Source organism: Amblyomma maculatum, chromosome 2 (genome assembly GCF_055883805.1).
Source record: "Amblyomma maculatum isolate TAMU_Amacu chromosome 2, ASM5588380v1, whole genome shotgun sequence".
NCBI classification, from domain to species: domain Eukaryota; kingdom Metazoa; phylum Arthropoda; class Arachnida; order Ixodida; family Ixodidae; genus Amblyomma; species Amblyomma maculatum.
This window is the reverse complement of record NC_139345.1, coordinates 172688961-172709767: the sequence shown is the minus strand read 5'-3', so window position 1 is coordinate 172709767 and position 20807 is coordinate 172688961. Positions and strand designations below refer to the sequence as shown.

The following is a 20807-nucleotide window of genomic DNA, read 5'->3' as shown; positions in this document are numbered from 1 at the left end:
GTGTAGAGATCGGAACAGACGATGGATCGCCATTGAAATATGAATAGGGAGTGGACAAATATATATATTGTGTGAAACATTAATCTGCGCCGGGCGATAAAGAGTCAGCTTGCGCACAGCTAGACGCCGTCGTCGAAGGACGGACAATTAAAAGCACTTAAAAAGAAACCGCCAAAGCCAGCTACTAGCGGTGCATCACAAAACCATAGGGACAACACCATGAGGTAACAATATGAATTCTGGTATCACCGAACACACCTCACGTATAAGAAACACCGCAGCCAGACATGAAACAGGTGTGCAATGTAGGAGGAGCGAAGCCACAGAAGAAGCGAATGCCGCCTGTAAGGATATGATGCGATCGCGTAGGCTACCACCATGTATGTATAAGCAAGCAGTGTGAACACGCCTGCGCAGCCTAGCTGCAACGTGGATTCAAATTTTATGGGAGGCTGATTCTGACATCCAGTCAGTGCTTAGCCATGTCACCTGCCAGGTACTAACTTACAGCGTTATGCTCGATCATCTGAAACACGCAGACCAAGCTACGGAAGGGCATACTAACGATTGTGCCTTAAAACCGAAAGTACTGCGAGAAACGGGAAGACGAGAATCCCGGTGTTGCCCAATACAATTACAAAGTGAAATGTAGGAGCAATGCGCGAACATTAGGGCAAAGGTTCAACCTCGCTAAACCTAAACCGCCAAATCGTAAGCTTGAAAATGAAACCCGATAAAGCTTGGCTAGACTTGGTTGTGATTGATGATAATGGCTTAGGTGATACGGCACGTCTTCGGCGGCGTTCGGCATTTTAATTGTGACATCTGGGGAGACGAACTTCGTTTTCTTCCGAGATCTCGACGCATGTTTCGCTCGTCCCGCCTCTCTTCGTCTCTGGGCGGCCACCTCTCGGCGACCTACGTGCACTGGCAATCGGATTCAGCTTGTCGTTTTAACAGCCGCTGAGATGCAGACAGTTCCCGAGGCGTCTAGCCTGGATCATCCATGACAACTGCTGCAGTTATATTGTCGAGAGCTGTTGCGATCCCTTGGCAATGACTAACAGGATGCAAAGGATATCATACAGAGCAAGCGCCACAGCTCCGGCGTAGCTGCAGTTAAGTGAGATCTTGGTTGTCACACGACTAGGAAGAAGCAACCGTGCGGTTACCTCGATCTCGGCGGCTGCGACTGAGTGACGTCATAGCTTCCACGTGGTGTCTCCTCGGTTCAAGATGAAATACGCCCACACTGCGAAGCTACGGAGGAGAGTAGTGAAAGCTTTCGCTTTTAAAAACGGCAAGATGAGCACGAACAATGCGGGCGCATTTACAGTGCGTAGGGAGGCTTAAGTTTTACATTTCCTGTTTGTTCTGCAGTGACTGAATTTATTCTGTCGATGACGATAACTTAAAATTTATATCATTTTCATCATTAGCGAAATTACCTAATAGGCATACTTTAACCATTATTTTAGGAGCTTTTTAGGCACTGCAATTTGTGTTAGGGCATATTGTAGAGATGCTAGAATGAATGCTTTCAATGTTGATGGCATTTGGTGTACACAGTTCGGTGCCTCACATTTTTGACGGGGGATAGAACTACCAGTCTCTTTAGGTTGCTTTTTGTTTTACCGATTCCCTCAACGTGACGTTATCAATTTTTAAGCGAACACTTCTTGGCCCGCATTTACTGTTACAACACCGCTTTTGCAGCTCTGCGGCGTCCGAAATACCTGCCCGAAAGGCTGTTACTGCGACAGCGGAGCTCACTGGTGCAAGAGTTACTGCAGGGCTATTAAAGTCTGAACTTTCAGCTGGCTGCGCCATCAATCTCAGTATTCTCTTGCGGGGTAACTGTGGTCATCGGCGCGAATAAAAAAAAATGTTCATTTTCTGTATTGGGATCATGAGTGTACCTTAAAAACATGAAATTATCATCTTCAACTGAATATACCGAACTGCAAGGTAAAGGCCTGTATCTTATTCCTCCAATTAACAATGTGTTTGACTGTCCGCATCAATATGACTCCTGCGAGCTTAATAGCATCACTCGCCCACCTAATTTCCTGCCCCCCCCCCTCCCTGGCTGTATTGCTTTCCCTTGGAATCCATATTTTATTAAGCTTAACGTTCATCGATTGTCCTATATTCGCACTACATGTCTTGCCATGGTCATTTCTTCTTGATATCGACTAGAATGTCATTAATTTGAGATATGGCTCTGACTCAACCTTCACGTTTATATCTCTTAACCTTACACTCGCCATTTTCTGTTCCATAGCTCTCAGGGTCGTCCTCAATAAACCTAAAACTAAACTTTCATTTCTGCAGACTAAGGTATGACAGCTGGTTCAGGGGAATAAAGGGTAGAATTACGATTGCAATACTTAATACTGGGAAACTTGCACCGCTCTGAAATTTCCCCCGATGGCCCCGTTATGGCGGCAGAGTTAAGCTCGGCCTTTGCGTACAGGAGGCCAGAGCGTTAATGTGGGCCTCAAAAATTCAAAGCTATCATTAGATAGACCTTCCGCTTCCGCGATGGCTCTCTTTTTCTTGATCTACGGTAGGCAGAGTAAAATTTTGAGGGACACTTGCATTCCACCTTTAATGTTATGACGCGAGTGGGTAATGGCTTCCATTTCCCAAGTAGCACGCCGTCATTGGACCGCCATCAGCTCAATATTGGGGAAACCGGCCTAAATATTGGGACCAATAATGGTGTTTCATTGGGGCGCTACCCGTGCCAAGATTTAATCCAATCTACTAGACTGGCTTTTCAACAATGGCCACCAATGGCAGGCTAGGTTACTTATTGACATGTAGACTCACTCAACGGCTACCCAATAACTTCCACCCAAGCATGCCTACTTGCTCCTATATAACGTACATCCAGCCACTCTAACTGGCCATCCAATACTTACAACCAAGCTTACTCACTGGCTTTTAATAACTGCTATCCAGCTAGGCTCATCGGCTGCCCAACATAGCCCACCCGAACTTGTCTACTGGCTTTGCATAATTGGCATCCAGGCAATCAGATTATTGCTTAAATTTGCTTTTTTTACAATTTTTTTATTTTATGGGTGTTATGGCGCGAGGCAGCTAAGGCCATCATGCGCCAAACACAGGGTTGAGTTTGTTTATGTGCAGGTATTTTACATGCCACTAATAATATACATACAGCATCCTGAAAGTATACATGCCTTTACACAAAAAACACAGAATTGTTGGTTTAATGGATATTTATTACGTGCGCATGTGGTACAGAGTGAAAATCAAAACTATATGCAGAATTCTTTCAGACTTCCGGGACTTACCTCTGGTTAGGTTCATTGACAAGGTGTTGGCAGATTCCAGGTTGTATGAAGACGCCGCATTAAAGGCAGCTTCAGGTGTCTGCCAAGCCAGCATCTCTAGCATGCGCCTCTTGCTCTCAGTTATAAGGACAGCAGCTTTCAGCAGCCCTTGCCTATGTATGCTCTAGCAGCTTGCATGTCACCATCTTCCTTTCGTACAAACATCTGCAAGCGAAAACAAAAATAGGAGACAATATTATGCAGATTTCTTTTTTTAGTACAACTTGGGTAAACTATTCATGAGCAGTAAAATTGCCACTACTACAAAATTAGTTTGTCCAAGGCAGTGTGCTGAAATCGGAATTCATGAAAAATGCATATTTTCTGTTTGGCGCAATAGAGTTAAAGCAAAAGCTTTTCTTACTCTTACATAAACAGCAAATACGCACATTCTGTTAACCTTAATTATCAGGTGCGAATGGCTGACAAAATGATTAATTTCCAGTTAATACGCCGCATTGTATAAAAAATTGATATCTTACCGGTTGTCCAGTACAGCATTGCATGCAGCGTCAACCGAAGCAGCCCAAGAGGAAATTGGCACGCAAAGGTCCGTCCTAGTAATCCCGAGTCTTTCCTCCTGCAGGGAAGTGTAGCAACATGGGAGGCAAATAAAGCAACAAAAGCTCCCAAAAACCTACTCTGGTACAAACATATTCCCACTGAGGTGCAGACTGTTCCGCGAGACGGGACGAGGCATATCGTGGTTCTACTGTTTATTCTCCGAGTGCGAGTGGAGCTGCAGCAGACAAGCCGCGAGGCACGCACCTGCGCTGCTGGAGAGGAGGGACGAGCGAAGAGAGAGGCCGCGCCGGCGCCAGTCGTGCGAGCGCGGCAGCGCTGTCCGCATGGTTTCATACGACACCGCAAGTTGGAATTCCGCCGGGGTTCAATGGACCCTGCTCAGGCGTGGGAGCGAAGATTGCGTACGCTGCCACGGCGAAGGCTGGCGCCACTGCGTCGCAAACAGCTGCCTATCTAACACTGCTAGAAAGAACGTACCGTCTTTGCCAAAAGCAACCAGGCTGCCCGGTTTGCTTCTTAACCCTGTAGTTAAGCTTTTAAAAAGACATACCAAATTAGTAATCATCTGTGCGGAAACAAAGCCCATTACTTTTATCTGTAAAGACCATTTCTTGCCTTTTGAAATGGATCAAAGGCTCTAAACACGGTTGAGAAGGAAACCCTGCAGCATGGTAACTTCTGGCCACAACGGTACGTTTTTTTAAACTGTTAGAGCGAACTAACGTAATTTCTGGATTGAAATAACCTCGCTCTGGTTGCAATGTGTTTTGATAATATTCCTAAAAAGCATTGGGAATCTTCCCAGAATACTGCATAGGAACCAGCATTTAAACGCGTGATGTTAAGCCGACTTAGCAAAAATCTTCGAATGCAGGTCATGAGAGTTATACACGCACGCGCTTATGCAGCTTTCAGACAAAAATAATTTCCTTGAAGAGCAGCATAACCAGGCAACAATATTTTTATGACAGATAGTTTTGTTGGTGAGCACGCATTCATATTTTTTTTGTTTCATGAAACAAAAAATTCATTTGCACTTAATTCCAGTCTCCAATTGTGGAGTTGCTATGCTTCAAGCTTCTTCAATATTTTCTTTTTTGAGTGTTTGCCAGGAAATGTTAAGTTCGAGCTAGTTAACAGCTGCTACAACAAGTACACAACTTCTAGTAAAAGGCTGGCAGCATGCGATGCTGTTGAATATAAATACACTTCATTCCAGAACATCTCAGAAAGGTAGACTTTTTCTCTGCTAGGCGAAGGTAGAAAAGGTATAGAAAATAATGCTTTTATTTTTTTATGTGGGGGGATATACCTTTTGACTATGCATCAGCAGCATAAGGGGTTTGTTCATCATTCGCCCCTTGCTGAAGTGCTCAAAGCAGAGCACGCCGGCATATAGGAATCAAGTGCAAGTTTATGGCTGATGTAAATTACAACAGAAAATATGCTTCAGCTATCCCGTCTTCTGTGCTTACAAGGCCAACTACGGCGCAATCAGTCGGTGCTGGCGCCTCGTTGAGGAGTCCGCTAGCGTACATGACGAAACCAAGCAGCATTTGCCTCCACTAGCACAATTTTTCCGGCCTCTGTTTTCTAGCATATGATCTTTTCTTTCACCACGCAAATAAAATAGTGCATAAATAAAGCATTTATGTGTCTATTTCTAGCCATGGATAGAAGTTTTCAGGATGCTGATGTAAAACCTCATCGCAATAATTTAAGCCGAGATAACAGCCTATAGTATATATGGTTTTGAAGGTGGTACGTCTTACTGGCCTACTGCTGATTGCAGAAGTGTATATGCTTGTATACTGTGCCGTATTATGTTTCTATACATAGGCAGCGACCGTTGTCAGCCTAAAAGAATTATGTGTCTGTTTTGTTGCGAAATTGTCGTGGGAGGCGGCGAAGTATTCATAAAATTTTGATGTATTAGTGGTCTCATGCATCACGCCGAAGACGTATAGAAGGAATGCCAGGGCCTGTAACGGCTGCGCGTTCCACCTCTTTACTAAACTGCTTCACAGTTGAGAACAGCGCAGCAGTCGGGTATTTCAACGCGCTTCCTAGACAGCGTACGCCACGCGTCCGACTCGACGGCAACATTGCGCGAAGCATGCCCTGCTTGCATACTTAGTGCCCCGCAATCATTCTTTGCGGGGCTTTTTAAATGTTTTGGCTAAAGAATCTCTGCCTTTACCTCATGGCATGGGTTTGTCATGAAAATGAAACCTTACGCCGGCAGGGGTTAAGCCACCGCAGCAATCGGGGAGGACCCTATACCAACCGTCCCCTTACCGCCTAAGCCATTTTTGTTAAATAAATGTTCTCTACTACTTTACTATATCATTGACAATGTATAAAACATACTTGAAAGCCATCGCGAAGGCCACAACAGTATTGTTCGAGACGTTAAAAATATATCAGGGCAGGTTGAGAATTGACCGTTAGTATCTGCAAGCCAATTCCGGCCAACACTTCATGTTGTGTGCAATGCTTTTCCAGCCGAGAGAACTTAGTGCACAATATCGACCCCTATAACCAAGTCATATTCATTGTTGTAAAGTCCCAAAAACTGGCGGGGCCATATGGACCACTGTGTTCCAACATGTATTCAATGTAGACAACCAAGCTATACTAACAGGATCATATCAATCCATGCATACAATGATGTGTGCAATGTTGGCAAGCCATCACAGCTGCCCATAAAATATCGACCACTATAACCCATGATGGATAAAATACTGTAAAACCATCTCAACTAGTAGTAAAATATTGACCATTGTACGGCAGTAAATATTTCAAGTTTACAGGCCATCAATGATGGCAAGAGAATATTGATTAACCTATATAAATATGTATGGTATTTTGGCAAGCCATTAGACTTCATCAGGCAACATCGACCTCTGTACTTGCCTATATACAATGCTGGGAAGCCAAGACGACGGCCGAGAGGATATTGACCAATGTATGCCAAGATGCATTCGATGTTGACAAGCAATCAATACTGGCACTGCAATCTTTACCAATGAATGCCATGATAGGTGCAATTTTGGCCAGTCGCCACACCTTATTGGGCAATATTTCTCTCTGGAACCAACAAGTATATATTTTTGGGAAATCACTAAGACCGGTGGGATAACATTAACCAATATATGTCAAGAAATTATTAATGTCGACAAGCCAGCTATACTAGCATGACAATATTTACCATTGTATGCCATCATCAACAATTTTATTGGAAATATACGCAATGTTGGGAAGCCGTCACGATTGGCATGGGGATATTGACCAAGGTATGCCAAGATATATTCGTCGTTAACAAGCCGGCAATACTGGCTGGACAATATTTACCATTCCATGCCGTGATATGTTCAATGTAGGTCAAGGGTCACCACTCGTAGGGCTATATCGGCCAATGAAGCTGAAAATGCATATAATGTTGGCAAGCCACTAAGACTGGCGGAATAATGTTGACCAATGAATGGCAAGCTATATTCAATGTCCATAAGCCATATATACTGGCAGGAAAAGATTTACCTATGTATGCCATGATTCGCGAATTATGGACAAGACATTGTCAATGGCTGGGTAATATTGGTCATCCTTTTTTATTGTGTATACAATGTTGGCAAGCAATTCTATATGCAAGGTCATTATGGCCCGTTGATCGCCCATGAATGGCAATCATGGGGGAAACATGTATATCACTGGTCCAAGAGTGGACAATGTTATCGCATGGCTGTACCATTGTTGGTAGCGCATTGGCAGCGCCGGGCCACTGGTGGACTAGACGTCGCCAATCAATTTCTAATATCGGGCCAGTTTCATATGCTACCTGGGTTGTCAAGCCTTCTAACGGACCCATGTTTACGCACAGTCACAATCAATATGAAGGTGACCGCTCGAGCCGCAACCTAGACAAGGAGCAACGCCATTTTACCACATCATCTTCCGTGGCGAGGGAAACATCTTGGTAGTCCCTCCCCTATTTTCGCTGTTTTCTTTAACAGCTGATAATCTCCGCTAGCTAATAGCAATTTTTCTTTTTTTTTACACGTATCAAGCAACCTGCAGTGATCACAGATTTCTGTCCGCAGACCGCGTCAGCAAAATAACTTGTGAGTGATTGAGACGCGATAGAGATTAATGAGTGGTATCAATCGAAAACGGGTGACGTAATGTTGTGCATAAAATAAATTATTTGCCTATAAGTGATTAGGTAATTGATGAAAGGCAAATAATGTAAAATTAAAGAGGAAAATTGTCTCATTACTCAATTGTTTGGTGTCACATATGGATGTATCAAATACTAAAATAGGTAACTAAATCGGTCAATTAAGGTGACGTCAAAAAATGTGATTTCACGCAACCTGAAGTTGACCCAAAAAAATGCATAGGGAAGGATTGGCGCGCAATTTGAAAGTTCCAAAGACTAAAATGGGGTAACAAGAAATGAATTAGGAAACTAGAAGCGAACAGAACCAACCAACCGCAGCATCCTTTCTTTCGCATTACTCCAATGCAGGTTCTGCAGGGCTCTTTAATTTTTTTATAAATCACCAGTGGGGCATATATGTAGGTTCTAAGAGTGGATGTGCTAACAAAATATATATCAAGGCATTATTATCATTAGTAGTATTATTTAGCAAGGCTGGGCTATTTCAATACCAATGAAAAAGAAAAAAATATGCGATAAAGATAAAGCCAAGCCCAGGAAATCTGTGGGGAAACGGGAAACGACAGTGGCAGTTCATCGAACAGTCAAAGAAAGAGGGAAGTTGTCACGGTTATGCATTTACGTGAAAAAAATATGCGATAAAAAGGTGCTTTCGCTAAAGAACGTCAAAAATGCATTACGTTCACCTCATCAGCTTGCGCACAGAAGCGTCATTGTTAGCCAATATATGAAGCAACGACAGACACACAAGATTGTTATCATAGGTAAGAATACACAGAAAAAAAATGCCAGCGAGTTAGTCAGGGGTGTGATGCTTGTAGCCCGGAAGTGTGTAGGAGGGCAAAAAGGCAGCGCAGTCATTATCTTCACAGTTCCAAAATCGGCCGCTATGCAGCTTGAAAGGCCCACCGGTCGAGGCTCCTGTGATCGTCTTCATAGTGATTGCAACTGTACATGAACGTAGCTGCTCGCAGGATTAGTAACTCTCTAATTTCTACATATATCCCTTGAACATTATCTTTATGTTACACTAAAAGAATGTATTGCGTACGTACATACAAAAAACACGCATTACCCCCAGACAAATAGCACTATAAAAACATCCTAAGGCCCTTAAACAAAATAAGCTCAAATACATGATTCTTCAGACAGGGGAAAACAATAGAATCAGAAACCGCGCCTCGCCATCCGTTTCTAACTGGCCAGACAGATACTGTTGTGAAACAGACACATGTAACGGCTGCAAGCCTCCGTCTTTCCAGCCAGCAGCGACCTTCTCAGAAGAAGCGAAGCCGACAAGGAGCCTCGAACACGAAAATGGCATTCCCGTTCGTAGGGAGGAACGGGAGCGCTTTCCATGAAGGCTACTCACCAACGCCGCTGTGTAAACAGCCGCGCTCGTACAGCCGCGGCGCCGGCACAAGGCTGTCGGAGCTGAAGAGGCGAGCGCCGGCAGTAACAGGGAAAGGAGGAAGACGGCGGCTAAGCGTTTCAAGTTGGCGACACAAGCCAGAAGCTTTTTGTACCCCGTCCTTTTCGGACGGGCCATGTATTCGTGCGTATTATAGTCTTCCGTTTTGTTTTCCTCGAAAAACGTAGTTGTCTCTTCACTTTTATCTAATGTCAAACCCAAGTTCAAAAGTTATCTCACATCTTAGTGCCGAAACCCGTGAATTAGATCAACATTTCTTGTGAGCCTTTAATCATTGTGTGTGAGCGGATGACATCGTACCGGCTGTCCCTTTGGAAAAGCCTCAACGAAGACAACGGTGAAGTGACCGAGACCCATGGAGAAACTTAAAATGAAGAGGAGAGCGCGGCGGGGACAGAATACAGTCCTGATGAACGAGGTCGCAAAAGCAGTACAGAGCCGGGATGCCAGCGTCGAGAGCCTGAAAACTCTGTTGTACTGACTGGAATGCAATAGTAACGAGCTGCGAAGAATCAACGAGGAGTTAGAGGCTTCTATGCCAGAAGAGACGTTCGAGTCAGAATGCATCGAGACCATCCTATACGACGACAGAGCGATTCACGCCATCGGACAGCTGAAAGGAAGAATAGCTGCAGTGGAGACGACTACAGCTTCATCGTGCGACGTGGCCATGACGCAAGCGATACCATCAGCGCCGCCACAACCGGGATCAAGCTTCCAAAGCTGCACCTACATACATTTAACGGTGAGCTGTGCTACCATTTTGGGAATGCTACAGGAGCGCTGTGCATGACATTGAGGGCCTCTCCAAAGATGAGAAAATGCACTATTTGAGAACGTTGCTCTCCACACCCGCCTTGGCAGAGCATTGCCAGCGCTTTTGTCGTGAAGCGATGTACGGGGGGCTCCGCCGTCTGCATAATCACGTGCAAGCTCACGTTAGCGGACTCAAAGGACAAGGAGTCAGCTAGTCAACATACGCGGCAATGTTGACTGAAATTATTTTGTCGATTCTACCGAGAGAACTAGTGTCGAATTTCATCGGCAGGCTAGCCGAGCGACAAGGAAAAATGTTGAGCTCGAATTGGCTACTGATTCCTCAGCTACGACAAGCGAAAAAAGCGAGGAAGACTTAAAAAAGGGTTAGAATTTCTCGTATTGGAAACAGAAAGCAGAGAGAGATGCATGGGAAATGCCAATGTTGTGCAAGAAAGTCACAAACTCAAGCGCAGTGCCCAAGACGACCGCCAAACCTGCGTACGAAATTTCTTCCCGACTGCAAGTGCCACGGTGCTGCATGCTAATTCTTCCAAGGTCGAAAACTGTTTATTTTGTACATCTCAACAGCACAATATAGAAAGCTGCCCATCAGCCCTCTCCATCGGTGAAAAAAGGAACAAACTAGCCAAGGCAAGACGATGCTTTCACTGCACAAAGTGGGGCCACCAAGCGAAAGACGGCAGACGGCAGATTAGTTGCATGCACTGCAAAAAGCGGCACGCGTCGTTAGTTTGCAATCCCAATTGGATATCGGGGAGCAGCATAACGAAAGCAGGAGAGACAAATATAGCACCTGCTCATATCACAGCCAGCGTACACGCTGCTATTATAAAAAAAGAAATAAAGAAGTGGCTCTGCAGACGTTCCGCGCATGGGCTGTTGGGGACAGTATGCAGGGATACATACGCGGAGTGTTGGATGGAGGAAGTCAGCGCCACTTTATCCGAGAAAACGTCTCACAAACGCTGAAACTGAGAGTCTTGATAGAGAAGGACTTCCAACTAAACACATTCGGCGGTGCTAACACAGATGTCCGAAAATGCAGAGGTGTCGAGCTTCGCCTACGGGGACAATACGACCAAAAAGAAACGACGGTGGACGCTGTCGAGGTACCATTTATATGCAGCGATGTTATGCAGGTCCCAGGAGAGCACAACTTTGTATGAGAGATGGAGAAGAATGGGGCATTGATAGCCAATAAAGTTCTATGCACCAGCATCTCAGCAGTACCTGGCATTGGAATACTAATCGGGTCAGACCACCTGTGGAGATTCGTAACAGGAGACCTTCGCCGTTTCAAAGAGGACGAAGGATTAACTGCCGTGAACACCACCTTAGGGTGTAGTTTCCAAGGTCCTTAAAACGTCACCAACGCATTCACTTTGGTAACCAACGTGTGCGTGCTGAAAATTGGAATCGAGTCCGCAGACCAAATTACACTAAAGAAATTTTGGGAGTTGGATGCAATCGGCATTAGTGACAAGCCCGAGAATCAAACATGTGAACCTTCAGTTCTAGATATTTCACGCACAAGCGACCGCCACAAGGTTGCGCTGCCATGGAAAGAAGATTGTGCCGAGCTGGCGGGTAACAAAACTATGGCGGTGCATCGACTAAGCAGTTTGACAAAGCACCTTAGTCGCAGCAAGGAAATGATGGAAAAGTATAGCTCAGCAATTAGAAGCTACATGGAAGCAGGACACGCGGAAAGCGTTCCTCAGGGAATGAAGACCGACCATGTGTATTATATGCCACACCAATCAGTTTTCAGAAATGAATCGACCACTACCAAACTGGTCGTAGTATTTGATGCCTGATCGCACGTTCCCGGCAAAGAGTCACTGAACGACCCTCTAGAAAAAGGGACCGAAACTGATCAGTGACTTGGTGCGCATATTAGTGCGATTCCGCCTGCATTAGGTAGCACTTGTTGCCGATATAGAGAAGGCATTTCTGCAAATCAGTGTCCGACCTGAAGACCGAGATGCCTTGAGATTCCTTTGGTCCAGCAGCCTACCTATTGCCGGATAACCATTGCCCAAGGTAGAAGAATGGAGAATGTATAGAGTGACGTTTGGCACTACAGCAAGCCCTTCCTTCTCACAGCCACACCTCTCCATCACTTCGAGAAGGAAACGGGTGCTCTGAAAGAAACAGCAGGCATACTGAAGGAATCCTTCTATGTAGATGACTCGGTAACGGGAACGAAATCAGACGGCGAGGCACTAAAGATGGCAACGGAAGCAGCAGACATAAGGAAGAATGCCGGAATGCGCCTGCGAAAGTGGACCTCAAATTCGGCCGCAGTGCAAAGTGCCCTGAGCAGTGAGGACTGCACTGCCTCTGACGAGACACAAAATGTAGTTGGCCTTCACTGAGTGCCCGCGAATGACAACATGACAATATCGCTCACAAGCGTGCTAACTAACGTGAGCACAGGCAACAAAACTAAACGTGCGGTATTGCAGGCGTCATCAAGAATGTTTGACCCATTGGCTCTTGTGTCTCCATTTGTCGTCCGAACAAAGATGTTATTTCAGAGGTTGTCGGAAAAGGAGTTAAGTTGGGACAAGCCTTCGCCCCTTGATTTGGAAGCTGAGTGGGCACATGGGTGTTCAAATCTCGTGAAGCTCAAGCAACTACATTTCCCACGCTGCAACGTGCCCAATAATGGAATTTCTTGGCAGTTGCACACTTTCTGCGATGCAAGCCCACAGGCTTACTGCACCTGCGTCTACTTGAGGATTCAGGACGACAATGGGAAAGTGAGCGTCAGCCTTCTTTTTCGAAAGTCAAAAGTGGCACCTCTGAAAGCTCTGTCTTTACCTCGACTCATAATAATGGCAGCCCTGATTGGAACAATAATGGCAACATATTTGCAAGATATAGTCCTTCAGAAAGTGGAAGCGTATTTTTGGTCTGATTCAACAATTTGTCTGCGTTGGATCAAGAGCTCAGCCAAAAACTGGAAGCCTTTCGTGCGGAATCAAGTTGAAGAAATACAAAGTGCCAGCCACCCAGAACAATGGATCCACTGCCCGGGTGCGGACAATCCAGCCGACTGCCTCACTCGAGGAATGAAAGCAGAGACACTCTTGACAAGTAGATATTGCTCGAGTGCGACAACGTACTCAAATGACGAGAGAAAGAAGCAGTCGAGCCAGCTCCTGATTGAGGCATCGCATCTGCCACCCTTGTTACCGGCAGACACTTTCAGCAATTACACTCGCTTGCTGATAGTCAGTGCATGGGTCATGAGATTTGTGAAAAACTGCCGTACTGAAAACAAAACCCCTCATGCATACCTCACAACAGCGGATATACGTGACGCTGAAAAATACTGGATAAGGCTGGCTCAACTGGAGTGTTTCAAGTTAGAGATGAATGCTCTGTCTATTCTGGAAAACCTACCGACATCATCGCGGATAATAAAATTCAAGCCCTTCCTTGACGCAGACGGTTTCATACGTGTAACTGACAGACTTCAGTTTTCACCATTTCCTGAAGATATCAAACATCCAGTGCTCCTTCCAAAAAACCATGCGATCACATAACTTGTCATACAAGGAGCTCACGTGCGGACCCTCCACAGTGGGCTACAGAACTTCGCGAGAAGTTTTGGATCCAAAGCTGCCGACAAGTAGCATAGAGCATGATTGTCAGGTGTCCTGCTTGCCTCCGAGACCGAATAAAGCAGGCGACCGCTCCAATTGCGCCTCTCCCAAGTAATAGAGTGAGTGGTGGCCAAGCTTTCAATGTCATTGGCATTGAATTTGCAGGACCGTTATACACAATGACCAAGAAAGTTAGCTACAAAAGCTACATTGCCCTTTTTACCTGCGCTACAACGAGGACCATTCATTTAGAGCTTGTCTCCAATTTAACTGCAGAGTGTTTTCTGCTAGACTTGAGACGGTTTGGGGCTCGGAGAGGAATGCCATTGGTCACTTATAGCGAGAACGCATTCACATTTAAGAAGTCATCAAACGACGTCAATACACTGTGGAACATTGCTCGCAGTAGAGAAATGCAGGACTACTGCAGTTCACGTCAAATCAGCTGGAAGTTCATAATTGAGAAAGCAAACTGGTGGGGAGGCTGGTGGGAACGGATGGTTAAATCCGTAAAAATCGCCCTACGGAAAATCCTCGGTCGTCAGAGCCTCTCCTTTGAAAAGCTTGCTACCGTACTGACCGATGTAGAAGCCACCATAAATCCCCGACCGCTAACTTGCACGACAAATGATCCGGGTGAGCCATATATTCTGACGCCGGCCCATTTGTTGACTGGCAGGAGGCTGACTTCCCTCCCTGAAACACGCTTAGCCTGTGTTCCGTCGGCCACTGCTTCGGACATTACTCGTCGCTTCATGTACCGACAATCTATCGTCAACTTGTTTTGGAAGCGATGGCGAAATGAGTACCTCTTGCAACTACGGTCGGCTCACACAGCAGCAAGTCCGGCCAACACCCTGCAAGTAGATGACATCGTCATTGTCCACGACGATAATGCACCAAAGCACATGTGGCACACCGCTCGCGTCGTGGAACTTTTCAAAGGTCGAGACGGCGACGAGCGTTCTTGCGCCATAAAGATGCCATCGGGAACGCAGCTACGGCTACCTGTGCAAGTCCTTTACTCTCTGGAGACGAATGTAAAATGAGTATACTCATTTCGGGGGGAGTGTGTTGCGAAACAGACACATGTAACGACTGCAGGCCTCCGTCTTTCCAGCCAGCAGCGACCTTGTCAGAAGAAGCGATGCCGACAGGGAGCCTCGAACACGAAAAGGGCATTCACGTTCGTAGGGAGCAACGGGAGCGCTTTACACAAAGGCTACTCACCAACGCCGCTTAGTAAACAGCCGCGCTCATAAATTCTGAGGCCGCGGCGAGGGCGCAGGGCTGTCGGAGCTGAAGAGGCGAGCGCCGGCAGTAACAGGGAAAGGAGGAAGACGGCGGCCAAGCGTTTCAAGTCGAAGACACAAGCCAGAAGCTTTTTGTACCCCGTCCTTTTCGGATGTGCCATGTATTCGTGTGTAATATAGTCCTCTGTATTGTTTTCCTCAAAATCGTAGTTGTCTCTTGCCTTTTATCTAATGCCGAACCCAAGCTCAAAAGTTATCTCACAGATATTTCCGAATGACAAGGCGCACGCGTTGCAAGGCTGGGTACATTTTGCGGGCGCGAGTGCGGCGCGCCTCAGCGAGCCACCTGCGACGCCACAACTCAAATAGAACTACAGTGAACACAAGATGTTCTAAAGGATTGCGCCGGCGCTTGACGCCGGGGTTCATACAAACGTTAAATATACTATATGCGAGCCGCCTCATTGTCCTCGCAATTATACACTAAAAAAAAAAAAAAAAAACATGCGAGAGTCTCTCGCGAGCACCGCAGTAGGCACACTGGTCACTGGGTGTGATAACCCATCTCCCAAGGCGCTGTCTCGTGGGAAAGACGCCCCAGCGCCTAAGCAAGTCAAAATCTCGCACTTCAATTGGCAGCCGACAAGCTTCTCGCGCTCGCCATTTGGGGAAAGCGGTCTTTCATTGATCATCAGCTAAAATCCTGCAAATTGCAACTAGTTCGCTGATGCGTATGGCAGGTAGGTCACGTATACATTAGCATCTGACAGGTTGACATCGAGAGTAGAGTTTATCTCGGCCACCTCGTAGTAAAAAGGCAGACGTCTGTCCGCCTGTGAACCGAGGTAATGTCCGGGTGTGAACGCACGACGCGCTGTGCTCATCCAGTACCGGATAAAGGCCCCTATATAGTCCGACGTAACGCAAACGCGCACGCACGCCCGCCTCCGCGACGGTACGTCGGCGAAAAACCGAGGTCTATAGTCGAACGCCACGGGGTGATGGACGTAGCGAACGCGAGCTGACGCGGCCCAACGTCGCCGACGGGTAAATAGAATCTCGCCTATTTCTCGCCGACCGCGCCAGAAGCGCCGGCCATGCATCCCAGCGTTCCTCATGCGCAGTGAAGATGGCAGCTTGCGATGTAGGCAGCGATTCTGCGCGCGTTTCAGACACTGTTGCGGAAAAGCTGCTATAAGGCATTCGAGGGAAGCCCTGCGTCTATGATACCAAGCGGAGTGACTATAGAGACGTTCAGAGGGAAAAACAATGTCTGGGATGCAATCTGTCAGCAATATGGTCGGGCACAGCTGTGAGTTCTTCGCCACAGTGCGTGTGCCATACCCGTTTTAAAGATGCAGTGCTCTAGAAGGTGTAACGATGGTGGTGTTTCACTTAGCTGCAGTACATTCAGTGGAAGAATACCAGAAACTGCAGAAGTCGCTTCGCATAGAGTTGTGACCGGTGCACGCCGGAATCGAAGGCAGTACTCAATTTGGCCACACCAAACGTCAGGGGCTCAACAACCAGGGATTTCGAGAAATGGATGGAATTCTACAGGAACTGCGACCGACCGAGAAAGGGATCCTCATTACTGCTTAATCTCTAACTCTTGTGTAATTGTACATGTACTTAATTTGTGATTAGTTTTCAGTGAAACACGCACGTACAAAATCATCGTTACGTCCCTAGCCGCCGTCGACGCGGGCAGGCCGTTGCTGGGCTGGACGTCGCCACGGCTGGCTGTAAATGTATTGTGCCCTTTGAACATTCGCAGTAAACATATCGCATCACTGCCATGATCACAACAGTGATTAGTGCCTCGATAGGCAGCCAGTTCTTCCCTGCAGGTGCCTGTCGTCTGCTCGAAAATGCACACCAAAAACGTACCAGACCTCGAGGGCGTCTTGTGCGCATGCGCGCCGCGGCGCCATGCTCGCCAGCCGCGCCGGACTGTAGAAGCGGCAGCTTCTTTGACGCGCCCGTCGTAGTTGACGTACCGTGGCCGACGTCGCCGCCTCTGCCAGTCGCGTCGAAAACTTCGGACTATATTGGGGCCTTAAGAGAGCGACCAGGGTAAGACTCTTCAGTTAAGAGCCTCTCCACCAGCTTTAACGCGAGTACTCGAACCACTGTCGGGATGCACGGCAGGTCATGGCCTCCCCTGCTCGTTGAAAGGTGTATGATATGGCGGGCGACTAGCGCTGTCCTGCCCTCCTAAACGAACGTCCCTATAAGGGACACGAATCGGTTCACCACACAGCATGGGGCTGTGGCGATGCGCGCCACAAAAATGGTGAAAACACTCGCTTGTTTCTTGACGGCACTGACTTAAGCATTGAGCGTGCGGCTAAAACGCGCTGCGTCAGGAAGAGCGTGCGTTGCTCGCAAGAGAACTACGTCCCAGGTGCCAAGAGAGATCCCTCTTGGCTCAAACAGCACGCCTTGTACACGAATGGCGTTCATGAACGGTACGGGGGCAGCTAAAGGGCCCTTGAACTGACCGAAGCGGAGTGCGTTGCTTTTCGTCGTGTAAAGCTGCGCTCCAGATGCAGCATCGTATTCTGAAAAGATGTTAAAAAAAAACAATAAAAGTGTCAATTTCACACACAAAGAATGAAATGTCGTCCGTGTATGCAGATGCAACTGACCCTTGATGGAAAACCTCAAATAGCCCTGTCCGCGGCGACTTTACGCAGCAGCGGGCCGAGTGAAATTATGAAGAGTACCGGCTGGAGTGGGCATCCCTGATGCACTTCCCGCGTAATCGAAAAGCCGCCGGCAATTTGGCCATTCAGTACTAATTCGTTGCTATGGGGAACTGCGCTGTCCAGGGGGCGTGCTTAAAATCAGACTCAGCGCCGCCTAGTTTCAAAATACGCAAGCGTATAGTAGGACGGAGTACGCCGCTTGTCGAGCCATGGCTGCGCCCTTAGGCGGATTGTGAGCTTTCTATTTTGTGCATAATCCTTTTATCGCACGTTTAATGTTCTGAAGACATTTTCTTTTTGATTGACTTCAAGGCACAACCTGACCTCCTCAGCTGCCTGCCAACTTAGCAATATGCCAGGCCACCACAGCATTATCGAAACTATAACGTCGCTATGTTCAGGTTTTGAAACAGCTTGTGAGTTCAGTCTTTCTTTCTTTTTTCTTGCTATGGGGCGTGTCGATGCGCCATGAATTACGTGCGCACTTTCTAGCAAATAGACATCAACCCGAGTGCGTGTAAAAATACGCGAAGTATGTGTGCCGTCTAGCAAATAAGATTCACCTGCGTTGAAACATCGCTAGTGGAGGGTAAATATATGACAGCAAAATGAACGACTTCCCTGCTATATTAACATTCTTTGGAATTTTGGATTATGCGCGCGTTAAGCGCGTATAGAACGCGTGCAGTACTTACCTACTGCCCTTTTGAGGAACAGTAATAATTCAACAGCTTCATGATGAGAAAAATTTGTCGACCAAAGTGCCCCTGTGTCGTGAAATATAATGCCCCGTTATTTAAGGTGATGCTGTTGAACGCATCTATAGAGAAACAAAGGCCTACAGTAGCGTTTCGACACTTGCATGTTATCAACAGCGAACGACTAGCAATTGAAGGGTTGAAGTATATTTTGTTCATTCTTTGAAGCGAATAACATCGAGATCCGATGCGAAGGACGGATCTGAAATGGTTGCACTGCTAGGACTGTAAATAGTTCAGTGTCCACAATTGTTGGTGTAATAAAGGCTGGGTGGAAATTTTTGGTGCCCTACAATGGTGAGAGCGCGCGGGAGAGTCGCCATACCTTATGTCTTAGTCTAAACCCACGCGCTCTATCTTAAGAGCAAAGAAGAATTGACTGCAAAGAAGGATAGGGTTAGTATCGGTGATAGTTATTACAAAAAAATCAGCGAAACTTGAAACAACAAAATTGCAATGCTTTGTTCCTTACACATAATGAAAAATGCAGCAGGCACCATTTAATGGTGGGATGTGTGCGATTATACTTGACGTATTCCTCCTCCCCCTCCCAAACCCTCCAGCCACCTCGTGCGCAGACTGTGACTGGAGATCGGCGTATCTAGCCGATTCTATTTCGTGCTCAAATAAAAGACTCATGACTCAGAAAGCAGAGGACCCCTACATTGTTTTGCTGAACTACCGGAACTCGCCGGGTCCTACAGGTTACAGTCCAGCACCACTTTTGTTGAACCGTCGATTACTCTCAAGAGTACCTTGCGTTCAATCTCTGTTAAAACCCTGTGTCGTTAGTCCTTCGATGCAGAAAATGGATGAGGAATACACAAATAGGCAGAAAAGATACTTTGACAAACGTCATGCTGCCATGTCTCTGCCCAGACGTTTTGCAGGAAATCGAGTGTGGCTGAAAGACAAGGGTGCTCCCGGAACTGTGCTGCGGCCGTCCCAAACACCACAGTCCTACTGGGTTGGGACCGACAACGGCGCCGTTCGCCGGAACAGACGCCAGAGACGGGAGACGACGATAGTGCTCCATCGGCGGTTCAACGGGATCAGCATCAAGAAGAGATCGACGCAACACCGAAGCCGAAAGTTTCCGAGTCGCCCGCCAAATCGCTGCCTACGACGCCAGGGAAGTATGCCGGTGTGCAGCAGCCGTCGGGTGGTCAACAAGCGAGCGAAGCCACCGGACATTGTAGAACCACCCGCTGCGGTCGCATGATCATGACGCCAAAACGATTTGAAGTTAATAAATAACTATGAACTGTGTTGTTGAGTTATTGTGAATGTACTTAGCTTGCAAAAAGGGAAAGCTGTGACGTCAGCCTGCATATAAAAAACGAGCACACTTCTTTGGCTAAGACATCCAGCACTTATCACAAAAGTCATGTGACTGGTGCTTCTGTATATATTGCACATCATCGAAATAAAACGGCGCATTCCCTTTACCACCGCCCTTACGATGCGTGTCTGACAATTAATAATCCAAATTCCTTGCCAACATATGAAACTCCGTAAACTTAAAGTTGGATTGACATCACATTGGCTTCCCCAAACTTAATTAAGGAGGCTTATTTTTGGTTAGTTATGCCAGGTTCATCCCTTTCAGAGCACATATTTATTTCTTTTTCTGTCATTTCTCAACCTTCATCACAGTCTAAGAGGCTTCCTAGAGCCAGTTCATGTCGCTTAATTTCCCAGTTAGCGTTTCTGAATTTGTTTCAGCATTTTTACAATCATCAGATCTATTCAGCGCCTGCCCTTGATAGCGTCCTTTCAAAATTTAATCAGATCTTTATCAAACTCTACAACGAAAACCTACGTTCTGGTAAGTCTACATTTCCTGAGGGATCTGTTTGGTGATCGGTTGATTTGCGCATGGAGCGCTCACGTGTTCGGGCTCTTCGACGTCGTTTTCAACATATTTCCGACCCTACACAGAGAATTTACAACCGCTCAATTTATTATAGAGCTCTTGCTGTCTATAGAGCTAACATCAGGCGCACACATGACAATTATGTAAAGGAACTTTGCTCAAATGCTACAAGGAAATTCCTTTTTCGCAAGCCATACAAGTATGCTTTTGGAAAGCTCAGGACCCCCTCAATAATTCCTATGCTGAGATACCCAGACGGTACCTATACAGAGACGTTTCAAGACACTATAAAGCTTCTGCTGAATACGCATGTCGC

General features: G+C 46.6%; 1 protein-coding gene across 2 annotated transcripts in view; it reads left to right on the top strand.

Moving 5' to 3' along the window:
- LOC146200446 (uncharacterized) overlaps positions 1 to 19879 on the top strand; it is a 38327-nt gene extending 18448 nt beyond the window's left edge. The window contains exon 4 of one of the 2 annotated variants that reach the window (XR_014705238.1): positions 1717 to 1901. Coding sequence is in view for 1 of the 2 variants with exons in the window: in XM_084595522.1 (XP_084451648.1) it covers positions 19495 to 19837 (343 nt within the window). In the remaining variant the exon portion in view is untranslated. Of the gene's footprint in view, positions 1 to 1716; positions 1902 to 19494 lie in introns of those variants that run through there. The other variant, XM_084595522.1, reaches the window with a different exon arrangement.
- The last annotated feature ends 928 nt before the right edge of the window (positions 19880 to 20807 follow it).